Source organism: Crinia signifera, chromosome 7, assembly GCF_055691185.1.
Source record: "Crinia signifera chromosome 7, ASM5569118v1, whole genome shotgun sequence".
Taxonomy (NCBI): domain Eukaryota; kingdom Metazoa; phylum Chordata; class Amphibia; order Anura; family Myobatrachidae; genus Crinia; species Crinia signifera.
Genome location: NC_139223.1, coordinates 39,067,041 through 39,086,980, shown reverse-complemented (window position 1 = coordinate 39,086,980; position 19,940 = coordinate 39,067,041). Strand labels below are relative to the sequence as shown.

Below are 19,940 nucleotides of genomic sequence, written 5' to 3'. Positions count from 1 at the left end.
CCTTTGGTAAGAGACACAAGAAGCCAATTCGACGAAAAACTATCCCCCAATGTCTCCTAAAGAAGGAGAACATAGCCAGGGTTTACCTTTCAACTGTGGGATGACAGAGAGGTTTTTCTTCCTGAGGTAAGAGGTAAGTTATCCCGACAGCAGTAACCACCCGTAGACTGAATGGACACACCTGCAATAAGAACACAGTGCGTGGCATCATGCATGTATACAAGCGAGCAAGGCTAGCCACATGGGGAGATCGTTCCGATAATACAGGCTCACCCACCTGAACGCACACCAAAGGGCGCAAGGAGTACTGCATTTTCTCCAAGATCTCCTTCTGAAGGACATCCCAGGTGATGTTCCTCTCCAAGTGCAGAACAAAGGGCTGCCCAAATCTTAGTCCAGAGAGAAGGACAGAAAAGTGCTCATTATAGTATTTGTATGAAAGCTTCTTCCCTAATTTGTCTAGCGGTTCTATTGGACAGCAGTGACCATCCCGATTTCTAGGGTAGAGCGTAAAATGTTGCATGTGACCAGCCAAGAACCCTATGCATGGCATGTAATGGTGAGCAATGATATGGATACATACTTATTTATGTTCTTGGCCTTGGTCACCAAGCAGCTTGTTTATTGATTAAGTCTGACTAACTAAAGGCCCCCATACATTAGGCAGACTTGCCTGAAGTCGGACTGGAATTTCCCGGCAGCTCCCCAGGATGACAAACACGATTAGGCACTTAGGGGGGTATTCAATGTCTGTCGAGCTCCTTATTTTTGTTGAGCTTTGTTGTTTTCTCGACGAGAGGTTGGTTATTTATGAGGTCGCCTATTCATTGTCTAGTTTTCTCGACTTGTCGAGCAGAGCTCACCTGATTTGGTTTTCGGTTTGCTCGACTTGTCGAGTTATTTTGGGTAAAATCTGTCGAGATAATTCCTGCATCCTATTCAATGTCAAAGAATTCACCTGACCTCGACTGTTTGAAATCACTCTTCCCTCAAATTTAACTTGACAATTCTTTCTGTCGTGACAAGGGAGTTTCTCTTGTTGCATGTTCATAAATTGTGTTAAATGTATATGCAGGATTGTACTAATGTGTGTAGTGCTTATCTTGACTTCTGTCTTTGTGATATTTTGCTAAATATTCCTCTTTTGATTAACTTTACATTTGCTGCATGTTTATATGGTACCCATTATTCCATTGTCAGCATCAGTTTTCAGCTTGTATTATTACGCATTTGTTTAAATTATTCCATTTGGCATATAAGAAGTATTATCTTTTTTTCTGCTCACCTTTCATGTTCACTGTGCTGCATTTTGCCCATTGAAAGTCTTCTGTATACATGTCTATTTATGTATACTTCTGGTTTGATCAAACACCTATGTTTAGGACTCTTGTATCCATCCTGGGGCAGAATTACTCAGGATACAATGTTTGTTTGTTGCCATTCTTTTGTTTACTTCTACAATGCAATGCATTGCAATTTACCTCAGAGCTCTCATTCCTGTACTGAGACTTCAGGGAGACACCAGCATAGTGCAGTCTGCTGATTTGGAAATGGTTTTTATAGGAGAATTTTCATTTTTAACAAGATATCTACTTTTATATAATTGACTATAAAAATGAAGCCTATCTCTGACAATTGCCACTTTCCTCTCTAGGGGAGAACTCGACTTGTCGAGCAGATGAGAACTCGACTTGTCGAGCTAAATTTTCAGTTAGCAAAATGAGAAAAACAAATGCAAATGCTCGACAATTCAGGCTGTTACTGGTGGGATTGAAATTATAGTTTGAATAGGCGAGAACTCGACTTGTCGAGCTAAATATTCATGGCGAGCAAAACGAGAAAAACAAATGCTCGACAATTCGGACTGTCACTGGTGGGATTGAATACCCCCCTTAATGTGCCAAGTTTTATCACATGCAACCCCGGAGGAGCGGAAGGTGGAGTGAGCCGGGTGGGGGAGCCAATAGCTGGGCAGGGTAGTGGGGCAGAGGGAGCCGGGCTGCAGTTTAATATAAAAAATAATCCAAATGAAAGGGTAGACAGTGATTGGCTGATAGCTCTCAGCCAATCAGTGGCTGCCCATTTATTTGTATGTTTTTTTATTCGCCACTGCCCGGCTCCCCATGCCTGCCTCCTTGCGTCCCCTCCATATCAGATGCGATACATTGTGGGTGCTGCTGATAGCTGCACATAAAAGATTTATCTTATGTGCAGTACGTATGATCTCCGGATCCGATTCGCACAGGGCCGCACATCGGATCGGGTGTCATACACACGTAATGTCGAACGATTTTGCTGTTCGATCCATCCATATTTTAAAACAGACAACTTTGTTGCACTTTAACATGCATCAGACCTGGACAGGCCAAAGAAAACAGAAGCAAAATGCCCACCTCTTGCCATGTTGCCCACTGTACGCTCGGTTACACACCAGGATTACAATCCGGTCCCCGACTCCGAACCGGTTTGTAGGTAGCCGAACTGAACCAGAGTAGTGAGGAGACCTATTTTGGTCAATGCCATTCCTCATATAGTTCTGGTTATTGTTCACACAGATGCCTGTAAGCCAGAGAAAAGGACTTCAGAACGGCAGTAACCCAAACCCTTCAGTTACTCCCACCCCATGAGACACACATACACAGGTTAGCATCATGAATGTCATAACGGTGAAGAAAAGACAACGAACGAACGCTAAGAGACGGATATGGGGGCACGAACCATTGGATTAGTTCCTGGCAACTGCAAAATAATACAGTGCTGAAAATTCCGTTTTAGAATAACACTACCACAGCGCAGTTGTATGCGGCATATTAATCTGGTCTTCAAAATTGATTGAATAGTAACAGATACAGGTCGAGTATCCCTTATCCGAAATAATCGGAACCACAAGCATTTTGGATAAGGGATTATTGCGGATCTTGAAATATTTTTTCAATTCCATTCTCACCTGGTCCCCAGACATCCAGGGCATCGACAGCGGCCATTGCGTTAGTCTTCAGAGGTTATCCCCGGTCCCAATGATGCATTGCGCGGGAGCTTGGGTGATGTCACGTCACCAGTGCAATGCATACTTGGGAACGTGGATGCCTATAAAGACGATGGCCGCTGTGGATGTCAGAATCCGCGGCTGTTACAGTGTCTTACAGGGAGACCCTCCCCAATACTGACTGAGAGCCGCACTGAGACAGGACCACCCTGACTCCGACCCACATACACTCAGGGGGAGTGTGGCTGGGATAGGGTTGCCACGCCGACATACATTAGGTTGACCACCAAAAGGTCAACAGGGCTCAGGTCCACACATGAAATAGGTTAAAACATCCAGGAGGTTGACACAAGCATTAGGTTGACAATGGGAAATCAAAAGGTCGACATGAGTTTTTCATGTTTTTTTTTTTTTTTCGGGACAAACGGGAAAAATTCATGTCGATCTTTTTGGCTGTTGGCCTTCCATTGATGATGTAATGTTTGTGTTAACCTATCGACCCTATGACCCATGCCCGTTTGTCTGTGGTGAGCAATGACGCATCACTATGGTAACCGTTACCTCTCTGGCCTAATATTCCTTCAGAAGGGAAGACTTCTGGAGTCTCAAAGGCAAATATGCAGTCACTTTCGTGGATGGTGTCCAGGTCATCTGTGTCAGAGAAGGAGCGATGGAAGCCATCAAAATACATTTCAGTTATTACTATCTGGAGTGAGAGAGAGAAAAAGAGAAGAGGAGAAGGCAGACGTAAGACAGACATAGCTGGCGCACACCACAGTGAGGAGAGCTGGGGCAGTACATAGTCATTACGCCGGGCCAGGCCAACCTGTCGCTCCTCAGCTGTTGTGAAACTACAAGTCCCAGCATGCTTTGCCACAGCTTGGATATTTGTGGATGCTAAGTGTAGCAAAGCATGCTGGAATGTGTAGTTTCACAACAGCTGGAGAGCCAAAGGTTAGCCAGGCCTACATTACACTGTGCTATAGTGATGATACCCAAATACAGCCTGAGCCCTGAGCAGTGACAGACAGGAGTAGGTGCTGCTGATGTAGAGGTGGTGGCATGTTTAATCTTTCAGACATATCACTTTGTGCAGTTTGTAGGAGTGTATTGTTAAAGGTAGAACTATGGCAGCTTTACCTAGTAGAACCCAGCTATTCCCAGAAAGGATGTTCTCCTAACCTCTTATAAACACAAAGCACAGACTGCTTACAAAGAGACCACTTTGTTTTGATCCATTTTTTTTTATTTTTATTATTAATCATCATCAAGAATAATGAATAAGTCACCTTGCACCTAGAACCACATTGTACTCCAAGGTTTCCACATTTCAGTACAAACAGGTGCGGCCACATTAAGTGCTAAGCCAATGTGTGAGAGGCCTATTCTATCCATGACAGAGTCCTATTAATTAGACCAAATAAACTCTTAACAGCACTCGTCACGACAATGAGTAAAGATCAGATACATTTCCTTATACGGCCACATGCAGTGATCAGCCCTCCCTGCAAGATGTACAAATAAACTGATCACCAACGCTACTGTGCATTTGTGGACAACTACTACACACGTGCGAGCAGAAAATGCAGGGGTGGGATCAAAGCAATCCCTCTGCCGGTAATTATTGGGATCCGGGGCCCACGGCAGACAACTTCGAATGCCATCTGAAAATGGCATTAGCAAACCAGGCCAGAGGTCCTGGAATGCAGCTCGCATTTAATCATCCCACACAGCTTACCTAGCAACACATTGATTTAGAAAATCTGAACGGTGTAGACAAGCACATGAAATAAATGTCTGTCTTGCTGGAATCTGGACTGTTGAAACCTTTGGTGGCTTACTTTTGCTTTGAAAATAGTGGGGTGGGGGGGGGGATGGACATTTATTTTATTTATTAACAGTTTCTTATATAGTGCAGCAGATTCCGTTGCGCTTTACAACTGTTGACAGTCAGAACAAACTGGGTAACAACAGACAGACATTGAGATAGGAGGGCCCTGCTGCAAGCTTACATTCTATAGAAGCAGATCTCTCTAGAATCTGCAGTAGCCCTGCAAAAAAACACTTGTAAATATTCTTTGATAAAATATACATCATATTGGGGCAGATGTTAAGGCTTAATACATCTGCCCCATTGTGTTCTACAAAGTTTGCTGAACAGCACCACCCAGTGGCCATTGTTGAGAAAGCATTTCAATCATTAACATTGAAGTCTAATGAGAACATGGGTGAAATGTAATAGGATGAGAGATTCGGTAATAGTGTGTACACACGGTTCGATATGGCTTCCGATGTTGACGATATCGTCAACATCGGAAGCCATATCGCATACATATCGCATACTGATTGTATGCATTGTAAGGGCTTCCTAGCCCAATGCGCGCTCCCATTTAAGGAGAGATCGGAGGGGAGATAGAGTGGGCAGCACACTCTATCTAGCACAAATCGCAAGCATATCGCATGCATCGTATGTGCCTTGCGATATGCTTAAGATGCGATGTGCTATACGATTTCCAGGGCCCTGTCAGTCATCCTGTTGTTAAGTCAAAATCGCTTAGTCAAAATCTTAAGCAAATCTTAAGGCACATAGGAAATCGCATAGTAAATCAAATAGGAAATCGCATAGCAAATTGTATGGTAAAAAGTCAAAATCTTAAGCATATCTTAAGGCATATCTTAAGGAGTAGAGAAAAAAAAAAAAAAGGGAAAAGTAAAAATCGGACAAAACATCGAATCGTACATCGGATCGCACAGAACATCGAACCGTGTGTACACACTCTAAGACATTTCCAGTTTTTTTTTTAAAGCGGCAATCATTTACACGGCAAAATCAAAAGGTTTTGTAGTGCAAATGATTGCCGCTTTAAAAAAACCTGGAAATGTCTTACCAAATCTCTCATCCTATTACATTTCACCCAATGTTTATTTCAGAACTCCAGACACAGGAGGGATACATTTACTGAGATGGCAGTCCTATTGAAGATGGGATGTTGCCCATAGCAACAAATACAATTCTACTTATTTATTTAGCACCTACTAGAAGATAATAGATAGCATCTGATTGGTTGCTATGGGCAACATCCCATCTTAGCAAATTTACCCCAGAATGTTACTTTAAACAAATTATATTGCAACCGAATTATGGCATATGCTAATATATTTTTTAAAAATAAAAGATAATAAATCATTACTGTTACAATTCGAGTAGAAGCATCACATTCTGCAGTGCTCAGCACGAATCAATAAAGGGCCCTGCTAATTAGAGATTATGGGGCACACACACGGGGAGATGCGCTGAGTGATAGTGCTGCGGGTACTTATATGTTAGTTGAGCGCCCAACTAAGCTGTGTGCTTAGTTTTCTGCTGCGCTCGCCACACTATATAAAATCAACTCCATGCCGGCATGGATAGTGGGGGTATGAGCGTACTAACTATAGTGGGCGCCCAACTAACATATAAGTACCGCGCTGTGTGCCGAGCGATCTGTCAGGGACAGTGTTCTCCGGTGAGAACTCTGACCCTGTCTGGCAGCGATTTAGTAGATTGATTCAGCATGCTGGATATTATAACCGCATGGCAATAGTGACGCGCGGGGCCACACATGGCTATCACTATGGCCTCTACATATGGAGCGACGTAGGGGCATTTTCTAAGTGATCTAGTCATAGCTTAGAAAATGCCCTGAAATTGCCTCATGTGTACGCCCCTTTAGGTTGGATTCTCAAAGACGAAACGAAGAACCCGTATCAGATTTTACTATCTCTATGTGACTACCTTCAGAAGTATACAATAGATAGATTAGAATTAAGCCCCCCATACACGGTCCGTTCATCGGACAGCACACATCGTATCGGATCGCATGCCTTGTGCATGCACTGCGATCCGATGTTTACCTAGTAAAAAAAGTAAGTGCAGCACATACTTTTTTGTACAGTACTATGTGATGCGCGGGAGCGCGCATCGCATAGTACACAACGGACCGTGTATTGGCTCCTTTACTATGGTTTTTAATAGGAGGATAGTCACTAAAATAAACCACCAGTAAAAAAAACACAGAAATATTCATAAATAGCAAAAAAAAAAAAAAAAAAAAAAGTCAGAAGTAACTGCAGCGTTCTGGTACATTTACACAATAATAAAGTAGTAGTAAATAAGAAATGGCTACTGGAATTGTAGGACTTACCTGGTCTGTGGGAATCTTTGTCTCCATTGCTATGGCTTCCCGTAATCGCACCACATTGCCAGACAGCGGTACAGCAACACCAATACGCATGCAGTGCGAGCACTTCCCCTGATAGACTACGGTCACATATAAAGGCCTGGATGAGACAGGAAGGCCACACGTGAGACACAGAAGGGCGCATCTGCTATTCCGTTCTAACACAAGGACACATTTGAAAGGCAAACTTTATAGCAGTAAGAAAGTTACGGCCTCCCATCATTACACATGCTCACGGTGCCACAAACTCACACACACGTCTCTTTAGCAGCACCCCTACACAACCATGTCTGTAGTAAATAATCGCCACAAGCTTAAAGCAGTGGCAGGATATCCCCTCATCCCCATTGCACAACCTGTATCATTCATGCTGATCTGCTTCCAGACATCATAGAGGTCACCGGAGGTAGATGTATGAAGCAGTAATAAGGGAGATGTGGTCCATGGCAACGAATCATCTGCTCTGTATAATTTTAGACTATACAAATTATAGATGTTACTTCAGTGCTGATTGGTTGCCATTGGCCACTCCTCCTCTGGCTCACTTCTCCTCCCTTATCACGGCTTCATACATCTGCCCCTCAGTGTCTGGGGAAGACGGCTTTCCGAGTCCCACATAGAGGAGCACATTTACTAACAATGAAGGTCAGGCTGCCCATAGCAACCAGATTCTGTCTGTCGCTCATTTCTCTATAGTATCTTAGAAAATGATAGAAACAACCTGATGGTTGCTATGGTCAACAATGCCTCTTCATTTATAGAAGCTTTAGTAAATGTATCCCTGAATGCCAGCATAAGGTACATAGAGAGGAGGAGAGAGAAATGATACCTCATGTTTCCCTGTATCCCATCTACAATGACCAGAATGCATTGCCAGAAAGCAGTGGTTAACTAGTTTCTGCAGTACAGTGGTACCAAGACCAGATCAAACTATTTATGGTCAGTGTTCTAGGCGTATCCAGCGCTTGTGCGTGCCAATCATACTGTAGGTGGTCAGATACAAGCGCATCAATGTCCAGCACCACGCTACTGAAACAAACCGGAAGAAACTTTTGGCCTAGGGGAGGCATGCAAAAAATGCTGATGTTCTGGGACAAAGTTATTCAAAAGAATTTGGGAAGCACTTCACCAGTACACAGTGCTGCCTGTCTCTGATGTATGTATTTATTAAAAATAAAAAACCTTGTTAAATGTTAAGGAAAAAAAAAACACATTCATAGCACTGCGTGGCCTATAAAAAGACAAAGAGGGGCATTTATGCAAAGTTCCAGAACTGTATAGAAAGGATGTCATTACCCATAAAAAAAATAAAAAAGGCGCAAACACAAAAATAACAATATATAACAAAAAACAAAAGTTAAAGAAGCAGAGTAAGAACACAAGATTATGGCTTATTTCTGAGAGTCTTGCAAAACACTAAAAGCCCCCATTCCACTACTGCGATTTGGGCCCTTTTCATCCGATTCCGGGGGGCATCGGGCTGAGGAATCGGATGAAAAGGGCCCAAATCTATTTGTTTAACCTCCAATTCTGATCCGATGCACTATCCGGTGCCTATCGGATCGGAGATTGTGTCCGCTGCACCAATGATCTATCGGATCCTGCAGCCAAGAAAAGGATCGCATACCATACATTTTACGCAAAAGTGCTGCATACAACAGTGATGGCTAACCTTGACACTCCAGCTGTTTCTGAACTACACATCCCAGCATGCCCTGCATCAGTTTTAGCATCAAATAGAAAAATTGATGCAGTGAATGCTGGGATTTGTAGTTCAAAAACAGCTGGAGTGTCAAGGTTAGCCATCACTGGCATACAATGCATTGTATGCGATCCCGCTGCCTGGGACCTGCCGGGTATCTTAAGGATTTGGGCCATGGAATAACACAATAGGTCAGGATTAGGCAACTCCTAACCCATCCGTCTGTTGTGGTATCGCAGCATGCCGTACTATCGGAGGCAGATGGAACATACCCCTTCATAAGTGCCGACAGTGGGAGCTAATAGAATAGCACATGGAAAGTCAATGACTCTGCCGGTGGATTCCACTCTAATTCTGTAGCGACAATGCAAAGCTGAAATCCGCAGGAAGTAAGGATGAAGAACGTGCTAATCTCTGTAACCTGTTCTTACCGTGTGTGAGGCAAGGGGATTGGCAGAGAGATGCACAGGAAAGGGTCAAAAGTGTTACTCTGCTTCTGACAATGAGGACACGTCAAGGAGGACCTACAGTATGGGAAGAAGTAACGGTAACACCAAAAGACAACAGCGTTAGAAACAACATAAACAACTGCTGGAAAAGACCAATTGTTTTTAAACAGAATAATATTAATAAAAAAAAAAAAAAACACAGACTTTGGTTATAACAGATCTTTGTGTAAGTTGTATTACAAATTAGTAAAGCAAAACAAAGCAGCGTTGTAGGCGAGAGGCAATGTTACCTATACTGAGCTTGGAAAAGTTCCTGAACGAAAGTTCCGCTGGTTGGGAAAGGCGGCCCGTCTCCAGTCAGATCTTCTTCCACTGGCGGCTGCAATAATGAGCATTTCTGTCAGCAACAAACCCTTCGTACTAGAACCTCATCGTGAACCCACCACCGCTTTACAACAGGACCTCCCGACAAGCACACATTACACAAACCCCCTTCACACGGCGCCTCGGACCCGGATAACTGCCGGGATGCCGACTAGGGTTGAGGTGCGGTGTGAAAGCACCAAAGCTTGTAACGCGGGTTGATCCACCCGGCAATTCGTCTCTGGTTACAAGAAGGATTAAACCCGGGTCACCCTCTGTTCAATGGGCGACCCAGGTTTAATGTGAAAGTGCTGGACCTGGGTCCGGTATTGAGATCTCAGGTCCAATCCGGAATAGCGATGTGAGAGGGTTATATGGGGCAGATGTATTTAGCTGGTAAAGATAAGGGCCTGATTCAGCCCCCCATCGCACGAATGGACTGACATTTATTCCAGCCGCTATCCTAAGAATTTCCCAGAGTAGGCCTTGTCACGCCTTCATTCGTAGGGGAACGCCCATAAAACGCTGCATGTTCCCGTGCCACCGCCCCCCTGCCTGATGCGAACGGCATGCGCATAATCACCCATTCACAATCCACAAACATCAGGGGACTAATTCAGACCCAAACATACTGGGAGCCAATCAGCTCCCAATTGTCAAGTTACAGGCTGGCTTAGAAGAATGGCAGTTAGGAGCTGATTGGCTGCTGCATTATCAGCAGCCATTATCACTTCACCAGCCTGAATACATCTTCCCCATTATAACCTACTCTACTTATAATAGTAATTCATCTCCTTTATTAAGTGCCAATACAATAGGACAGCCAGCCTTTAAGTAGAACAATGCATGGGCACAGATGGCTGCATACCTGCGGTAATTTGATTTAACCATCTGCATTCAACCATGGAGCTCCCTACAACCTGGACATTAAAGGTGCCCATACACTAGTAAGATTTATCTTCAGATCTGTCCGGTTGGAACAGAAACATGGTTATGGATGAGTGACAGTTTGTCAGTTTTCCAGCATTTCCAAGCAAATGGTCAACTGTCATTTGCTCTCATCCATAACCCTGTTTTTGTTCCAACCAGACAGAACTGATGATAAATCTGCGTGTGTATGGCCACTTTAAGAGTGCCTTAAGGACAGAGTTTGGGAACGCCTGGTTTAGCCGAATGCTAGTAAGACGCAAAAAAAAAATTAAGTGAACAGTTCTAGAGCAGTGGTTCTTAAACTCGGTCCTCAGGACCCCTCACAGTTCACGTTTTCCAGGTCCCCCGACAGGTGCACTCATTACTGACGGACATTTTAAAAGACCCACAGGTGTAGCTAATTATTTCACTTGATTCTGTGAGGAGACCTGGAAAACAAGCACTGTGTGGGGTCCTGAGGACCGCCTTTTGGAACCTGTGTTCTAGGGTAAAGTGAACCTAAAAAGTTTGGGAACCACTGCTGTAACAGGATTCATTGACTAAAATAAAATTATAACGTTACTGAGCTTCTGCAATTCATTTTTCCTTGAACACCAATGGTACTACCCGTACCATGATATGATTTCCCGCCACAAGTTGGCAAAACACTATAACTTAATATTTTCACAGTTCTGAAACCTATTGATGTGTATTTAAGAAACCCTTAAGATGGGATGAGACACGCACCCGGGGCTTGTGCTTGACAACGATGTTCAGATCCTCATGGACACGGTCTAGAAGCCAGAGCAGGAACTCCTGGGCATCGTGCTGGGAAGTGCCGCGATACTGGAGAGCATTTCTGGATACAATGGTCTGTGAAAATAGGACAAACCATTTATGGTAGAGATATGGGAGCACACCGATAACATCTTATTACAAATCACATGCACTGTAGTCCGTAATAAACAAAAAAATCCTGCTTTATTTCTAAACAAAGACACAAATTCTACACACACACACACACACACACACACACACACACACACACACACACATACCGTGAGAATGGAGAGTCAATTGCTTTCTGGTGTGACAGCGGCATCTAAATACCACTAAACAAAAGACTCCACTGACAATATGGTTAAGGATACTGGGGGTAAGCCAGGGAAAATTATATTGTGCATACACACTGAACAATATCAGTATTAGACGTCTCTAAGGAATTCATAAGAAGAAGGATCCCCTTTATCTTGCACCCCATAGAGCCACAAGGGAAGGCTTCACCGTAATTTGCCAATGTGCACACGGCTAAGTATCCCCGGCAGATCATGAAGAACACAGTTAGATTTAAGATCCTCCTGACCAGATCTTTCAGTTATTACATTTAGGATGCACCTGGGAGAATTTATTAGACTTGGGATAACCATCCAAAGTCTAGAGCCCAGATTTACTAAGTGGCAGGTTTAGAGACTGCTGCAAATCAGTCAAAGAAAATAGGGAAGCGAGGTGGTTGTCACAGCAGAGTAAATTGGGCACTTTGGCGCGGCACTCTGCAGGTGATGTGTCACCCCATGAACCACAGTAAAACCGCTGCTTAGTAAAGCTACCACCAAGACTATAAGTGGAACTGAACCCGGGGCTGCAGCAAGATATCCAGCACTATCATGTTAGATTGCGTACTGTACTATTAAAGCTTTACTCCATTATCAGGCTAACCGCGCATGCAGCGTCAAACATGTTCATACTACTGCTTTCTTAAGGCCCCCACGCACTACTGCGACTTTTCTAAATGAGCAAGACGCATCCCATTTCACCTGAATTCCCCCGGCAGTTTCCCAGGAGGGATACCATTCAATTTGGTACTTCCTGTGTAATTTTTACAAGCGATTTATCGGATGTAAAAATAGCATGAAAGGAATCACGGGGAGCAGCCGGAGGAGTCCAAGGGAAATCTGATGAGATATCGCAGCTGTAATGTGCAAACGCCTGCGATTCAGATTTATCTTATATACAGCAGGTTCAATCTCTGGATCCAATCCAATGCACACGGGACCACACATCTTATATACAGCAGGTTCAATCTCTGGATCCAATCTGATGCACATCTTATATACAGCAGGTTCAATCTCTGGATCCAATCTGATGCACATCTTATATACAGCAGGTTCAATCTCTGGATCCAATCTGATGCACATCTTATATACAGCAGGTTCAATCTCCGGATCCAATCCGATGCACACGGGACGGCACATCTTATATACAGCAGGTTCAATCGCTGGATCCAATCTGATGCCCACAGGACGTATACAGCAGGTTCAATCTCTGGATCCAATCCGATGCCCACAGGACCGCACATCTTATATACAGCAGGTTCAATCTCTGGATCCAATCCGATGCACACGGGACGGCACATCTTATATACAGCAGGTTCAATCGCTGGATCCAATCTGATGCACATCTTATATACAGCAGGTTCAATCTCTGGATCCAATCTGATGCACATCTTATATACAGCAGGTTCAATCTCCGGATCCAATCCGATGCACACGGGATTACACATTAGTACTGAAGCCAAACATCTGATTTGGCCACTTTTCACCTGATTTCTCAGCCCGATCCTTCGGAATAGGGAGAAAAGTGGCCAAATCGGACAAGTGTATGGCCACCTTAAGAACAGCATATCTGTCAAGATGAGGCACATACATGTTAAATCTATAAACAACCCACCCCCAAAAAGAGTCGAATTATACTCACCGATAATTCCTTTTTCTTCCTAGAGATCCCATGGCAGCCATAACACTGGGATGTTCCCTTCCCCCATAGAATTAGACAGGATAATTTTTCTCTAGGACCGCCCACCTTGGGGTATAATAGCCTCCTCTTCCCCCTCCTCCATGTCTTTTCTTGTCTCCGAATATGTCCTGGAGAAAAATACATAACACAGGGAGGGCAAACCAGTGGCTGCCATGGGATCTCTAGGAAGAAAAAGGAATTATCGGTGAGTATAATTCGACTCTTTCTTCTACGATCCCCATGGCAGCCATAACACTGGGACATACCCAAGTAAACACACGGGAGGGCTAGATACTGCATGAAATATTTTATATATATATATATAGTCATTCACCCGTAAGGGCTTCTTGTAACACATGCGTCCCAAAGTGGGCAGTAGAAACGTTAAGTGAATAATGGTTTGAGAACGTATGGATGGACGACCATGTTGCTGCCTTACAGATCTCAGCTGTTGACGCCTTCGCCTTATTCGCCCATGAGGTAGACACTGCCCGGGTAGAGTGTGCCTGTACTATGGAAGGTGGTACTTTGCCTTCCTTCTCATAAGCGAATAAGATGGTCTCTCTAATCCACCGAGATATGGTCTGCTTCACCGGTGCTTTACCCTTTTTTATTCCTTCCGGAATCACAAACAGGTGTTTAGTTAACCTGAAAGGCTTCGTTCTCTCCAGATACAACGTTATCCCTCTCACCAGGTCTAACGTGTGCCATGCCTCTTCTTCTCTACCTTTAGGCTGAGGATAGAAATCAGGTAAGGTTATCTCCTGGTTCAGATGAAACGCTGACACTACTTTGGGGACGAAGTCTGGATGTGTCCGTAATACTACCCTATTAGGGAAGATTATCAAGTATGGTTCCTCCATCCACAGTGCCTGAAGCTCACTAACCCGTCGTGCTGAAGTCACAGCTACTAGGAACACCACTTTCCAAGTTAGATATTTTAGCGGGCAGTCTTCAAGTGGTTCAAAGGGATCCTTTGTTAACACCGTCAGAAGCAGGTTTAGATCCCAGGGGGCGACAATTGATTTTATCGGTGGCCTGATCCTTTTCATCGCCCTACCAAACCTTTTAACAATTCTTTCTTCTGCTAGAGGTCTGTCCAGTAACACACTTAATGCAGATATCTGTGCCTTAATCGTCGCTGTGGCCAAACCCATCTGGAAACCTTCAAACAAGAACTGTAATACTTGGTCAGTAGGAATGTCCAAACAGTTATCTTTGAACTGTCCCCAACTAATAAACCTATACCAGGTTTTATAGTAGGCCTCCGATGAAACCTTCTTTCTGGCCCTCAGCATCATTTCAATCACTTGGGGTGACAAATTGTGTCTCTTTAGAATCTGCCGCTCAATTTCCACGCCTCTAGTTGTAAACTCGCCGGCTCTGGGTGCAGCATAGGCCCCTGATGAAGAAGGTCCCGCCTGTTGGGCAGCTGCCATGGTCCCTGTATCGCCATCCTTAAGACATTGGAAAACCAGGCTCTTCTTGGCCAATGTGGAAGAATTATCAGCACTATTACTTGGTCTTCTCTGATCTTTTTCAATACTTTGGATATCATTGGGAATGGCGGGAACAGGTATCCCAGTTTGAATGTCCACTTGATTGAGAAAGTGTCTAACGTCTTCGCCTGTGGATGATAATACTTTGCGTAGAATTCGCTCACCTTTCTGTTCAAATAGGTGGCCATCAGGTCCACTTCCGGTGTTCCAAAGATTCTTGTTGTCTGCAGAAAAACCTCGCTGTTCAACTCCCATTCTCCCGGCAATATAGTCTTGCGACTCAGGTAGTCTGCTATGACATTTTTCTTGCCTGGAATATAGGTTGCCGAGATTGACCTTAGGTTGTTCTCCGACCACTTCATAATTTCCTCCGACATCCTCATCAGTTTCAGGCTTCTGGTCCCGCCTTGATGGTTTATGTGAGCGACTACAGTCACGTTGTCGGACATAATCTTCAGATGGGTGCCCCGAATCTTGGGTCTTAGTTGACACATAGCCTCCCAGACTGCCTGCAGTTCTCTGAGATTGGAAGAGTTCCTTGCTTCTTCCTTGGACCAAGTTCCCTGGACCGACATCTTTTCGAGGTGACCTCCCCACCCCACTAAGCTGGCGTCCGTGGTCAGGACCAAGAACTGTGGGTTCTCCAAACTTGATGTCTTGTTTTCCAAGTCTTGGAGCCACCAACCAAGAGATTGCTTCACCTGGCTTGATAACTTTATCATATGTTGATCCCTTAGTCCTCTTTTTAGTAAGGGCAGAAGAAACCACTGAAGCTGTCTCGAGTTCCACTGTGCCCACGGAATGACTTTTATACAGGAGACCATCATTCCTAGTAACTGTACTGCTTTTATTAGGGGAATTTTCCTTCCTTGCAGGACTTCCAGAATTAGCTCCCTTATTTTCATGCACCTCTCGAGAGATAGGGCTACAGAATAGTTTCTGGTATCTATCCTTACCCCCAAAAAAAGAATATTTCTGGTCGGTATCAACTGACTTTTGTCTCTGTTTATGACCCATCCGTGGCTCTGCAGTGTCTCTGTGACCAGGTTCAAGCTTTGCTTCAGCTCGTCCACTGAGCTCCCAGCTATCAATAAGTCGTCCAAGTATGGCCAGATCTGGACCTTCTGTTTTCTCATCTCCGCTACCAGCGTAATCAAGACTTTGGTGAAGACTCTTGGGGATGTCCTCAACCCAAACGGGAGGCACGTGAATTGGAGATGCTGGCCGGCCACATGAAATCTTAGGAACCTTCTGTGTTCCATACAAATCGGGATATGGTAATAAGCGTCCTTGAGGTCGATTGACACTAAGTACTCGCCCTGTCTTATGCCTGTCACTATGGATGACAGACACTCCATGCGAAACTTCATTTTCTTGATAAAACAGTTCAGGTCCCTGAGATCCAGGATTGTCCTGAAACCTCCACTGCTTTTTTCTACTAAGAATAGGTTGGAGTAGAATCCCTTCTTGTGGTAAATCTCGGGTACAAACTCGATCGCTCCTTGCTTCAGTAGTTGGCTTATCTTGGAGCATAAAACTGACCTTTTTTCTTTTTCTATAGGTACTCTGGACGTCAGGAATCTGTTCTGTAGTGGGATTTCCATAAACTCGATATGATAACCCTGTTGGATTATCTTCAGTACCCATCTGTCGGATATGGTACTCTCCCATTGGCTCCTGAATTGGAGGAGTCTGGCTCCTATCACTGCCTCCTGGGCATAGTCATGATCTTCCTCTGTCAGGTTGGAAGCGTCCTCGAAAGGGCTGGCGGAAGGCTTGCCTTGAAGTGCTTGCTCCACCTCTCCTATAATAAGGCCTACCAGGCCTATAACTCCTAGAGTCCCTATAGGATTGCTTGGTCGTGCTGGGGTACGGGAAGCGACTCTTCCTGTCCTGCGGGAGACGTACAGATTTCCCTCCTGACAATCTCTGTATCATAGCGTCCAGGTTTGAGCCGAAAAGAAATTTCCCTTCAAACTGCAGAGTAGTCAGCTTGTTCTTGGAATTCGCGTCAGCGCTCCAGGGTTTTAGCCACAGGGCCCTCCTTGCGGTTACCCCTGCTGCCATAGTCTTCGCTGCAAAGGCCACTGAATCTAGGGAGGCCTCGCACAGGTAATCTATGGATTTCTGCATCACCTCCAAACTCTTCAATACATAATGTTTAGATATTCTTTCCTCCACGTCTGTCTGTAGGTTAGTCGCCCACAGTCTCAGGGCCCTGGACACCGATGCGACTGCTACCGTAGCCTTAAGAGACCCAGCTGAGGCCGTATGAACCTTCCTAAGTCCGTTCTCAATTTTTCTATCCATTGAGTCTTTGAATGCTGCTGCGTCCTCCACCGGAATAGTAGACTTGGAGGTCAGCTCTGCTACAGCAGCGTCCACCTTAGGGATAGAGCACCATCCCAGGAACTCATCATCCTTATACGGATACATCTTCTCAATACGATTTCCCAGAGTCAGCTTTTTATCCATATTCGTCCATTCTTTGGAAATGGTATCTCTTACCATTTTGTGAACCGGGAACGTTCTTCCCTTCTTCTCCCTATCTTCAAATAGGGGGTTCTTCTCCGACGTACCTGGTTCTTCTTTATAATTCATAGCTTTATAGATGTTTTTTAATACATTTTCCACCAGCTCCAAATTAAAAGATCTTACATCTTCAACTTCACCTTCATCTGTAGAATCCCTTCTATCACCCTCTATCTCTTCAATTGTATCCTCCTCCTGGCTAAACTCCGCCTGGGTTCTGGATCTTTTCTGGGTCTGTGACTGAGCAAACTCCTGCTTTGACACAAAGGACTCTTTCATCCAGTCCATGAGTTCTCTAAGAACATCTGACTTCTTTTCTTTCTTTTCTAATCTGTCCTGCCTGGACTCACATTCTCCACATAGAGATTTCTTCTGGGCAGATGCAAATGATTTGTCACATGACATGCAATTAGTCTGTATAAATTTCTTTTTGGCTGTTCTCTTCTTAGGAATAGCAGGTACATCCTCATCCTGTTCTATAGGCACACTACAAAAGAGAATTTACTAAGTACTATTCTGTAATAAAATGCTACAAATAAACAGCTAATGCCCACAAAAACCAAGGGCTTACCTCTGAGGGGCATTATCCGGCTTATGGGGAGAAGGCTCATCCATGATGCACACAGCAGTCAAAAACAGCCAGGCACTGAGATCAGTGTAAGGCACGCTGTCCATTTGCACCTTTAAATATGGCGCCTTAACCCTCAGTTCCCCGGATCACCTTCATTCAGGATGGCCGAGCGGAACCAATATGCTTCCCCTTGTTTCCGCGGGGAAGCATTTACCGCCCGTCCCCCGGCGTTTGCAGGCGGAAGTGACGCGCGCGCACACTTCCGCCCCTTCTGCCTGATGTATCCGGAGCGTGCAGACGCGGCTTCCAGCCGGTCTGCATCCACTCCACGTGGAGCGCGCACACAGCTTCACCCTGCCACAAGGATCCCGCTGGCGCCCTGTGTCCATCTACTACAGGTACCTCCGCTCCACGTGGGACTGTCACCATTCACATCGCGTATACAGGCAGGAACCATTGCACTAACATAGCTAAAGCTAGTTAGACACTTCTTCTCCCCGGGGAGCCACCCCTTCAGCTCCATGCTGCGTGAGGTAACCCTGCTTAAAACAAACATAACAGCCTACTCTGTCCTAACTCTAACGGAGACAGGAAAAAAGACATGGAGGAGGGGGAAGAGGAGGCTATTATACCCCAAGGTGGGCGGTCCTAGAGAAAAATTATCCTGTCTAATTCTATGGGGGAAGGGAACATCCCAGTGTTATGGCTGCCATGGGGATCGTAGAAGAAAAAAAGAATTAAAAAAAAAAACACCACCCACACGGACAAAGCCAATAGCTTCCGAACTGGAACGATTAGCTGCAGATGGTATTAGATGCACAGAGCCCTAAGAGACTTATTACAGCTCTGCCTGGTGTTTTCGCGCTGGCATCAGTAGGAACGCTTGCTGCAGAGACAGTAATTGGGGGCTGTCAGCGTGGTGTCATAATGCCATGTCCTTTACAGGCAAAGCTTTCAGCTATACACAGCCCACAGTCCATTGTCTCAGCACTTTGCTGTTCAATTTCCACAGGTTCCTCAATCTGTGCTTCAAGATACTAGCCATGGGCAGTTAAAAAAAAAAGAGTCAATAACGGAGTACAAAAAAGCGCAGCAAAAGATTTTAGTATTGAAGAGCCCCTCATGTTGTTGAATTTTGAAGCAACGAACAAACCCCCCCCAAAAAAAAAAAAAAAAAAAACTTAGTAGTTCTTAGACACCCGACAGTTGTTCTGTGTGCCATGGACACTCATTACACAAATGCACCAGGTTTAAATATGTAAAACAGCTAACCCCGTGCAAATTACTGAGTTTCTTTTGCCAGATTTCTGCTTGCTGTCTCAGGGTGAGGTGAGCAGATACAACTGAATTGCCCCCAAAGACCATGTAAGGAGGCAATGTGTAACAGCAACCCATGACTGCTTTATTACATACAATGAGGGACTTAAGAACCAACCAAAAACTCTAAGCTAGTTAGGTGGGAGGAAACAGAAGACTAGTTCTGCAATAACTGGCAATTAGACACCTGCATGACAACTGCATTATGGGGCAGTACGGATGGTGTAATGGTTAGCATTACTGCCTCACAGCACTGAGGTCATGGGTTCCATTTCCACCACGGCCCTAACTGTGCGGAGTTTGAATATTCTCCCCGTGCTTGCGTAGGTTTCCTCCAGGTACTCCGGTTTCCTCCAATACTTCAAAATATATACTGGTAGGCTAATTGGCTCCCAACAAATTAACCCTACAATGGCTGTGTGTACATGTGGTAGGGAATATAGATTGTAAGCTCCACTGGGGCAGGGACTGATGTGAATATATTCTCAGTAAAAGTGCGGCGGAATATGTGTGCGCTATATAACAAACTTAATAAATAAATTATAGAAGCAAGAGACATTGGAAAGGAGTCATCAGGTGCCCCAAACAACCCATTTTTA

At 44.6% G+C, this 19,940-nt stretch overlaps 1 protein-coding gene across 3 annotated transcripts in view; it reads right to left on the bottom strand.

Moving 5' to 3' along the window:
- The window catches only part of USP31 (ubiquitin specific peptidase 31), a 48,648-nt gene that overhangs the window by 17,064 nt on the left and 11,644 nt on the right, over positions 1-19,940 (bottom strand). For 2 of the 3 annotated variants that reach the window (XM_083152866.1, XM_083152867.1), the window contains exons 2-9: positions 11,377-11,502; positions 9,648-9,736; positions 9,340-9,432; positions 7,171-7,306; positions 3,548-3,692; positions 2,394-2,559; positions 278-389; positions 87-181 (exon numbers count right to left, since the gene is read on the bottom strand). In XM_083152866.1, the coding sequence (XP_083008992.1) occupies positions 87-181; positions 278-389; positions 2,394-2,559; positions 3,548-3,692; positions 7,171-7,306; positions 9,340-9,432; positions 9,648-9,736; positions 11,377-11,502 (962 nt within the window). Of the gene's footprint in view, positions 1-86; positions 182-277; positions 390-2,393; positions 2,560-3,547; positions 3,693-7,170; positions 7,307-9,339; positions 9,433-9,647; positions 9,737-11,376; positions 11,503-13,383; positions 13,709-19,940 lie in introns of those variants that run through there. The other variant, XM_083152868.1, reaches the window with a different exon arrangement.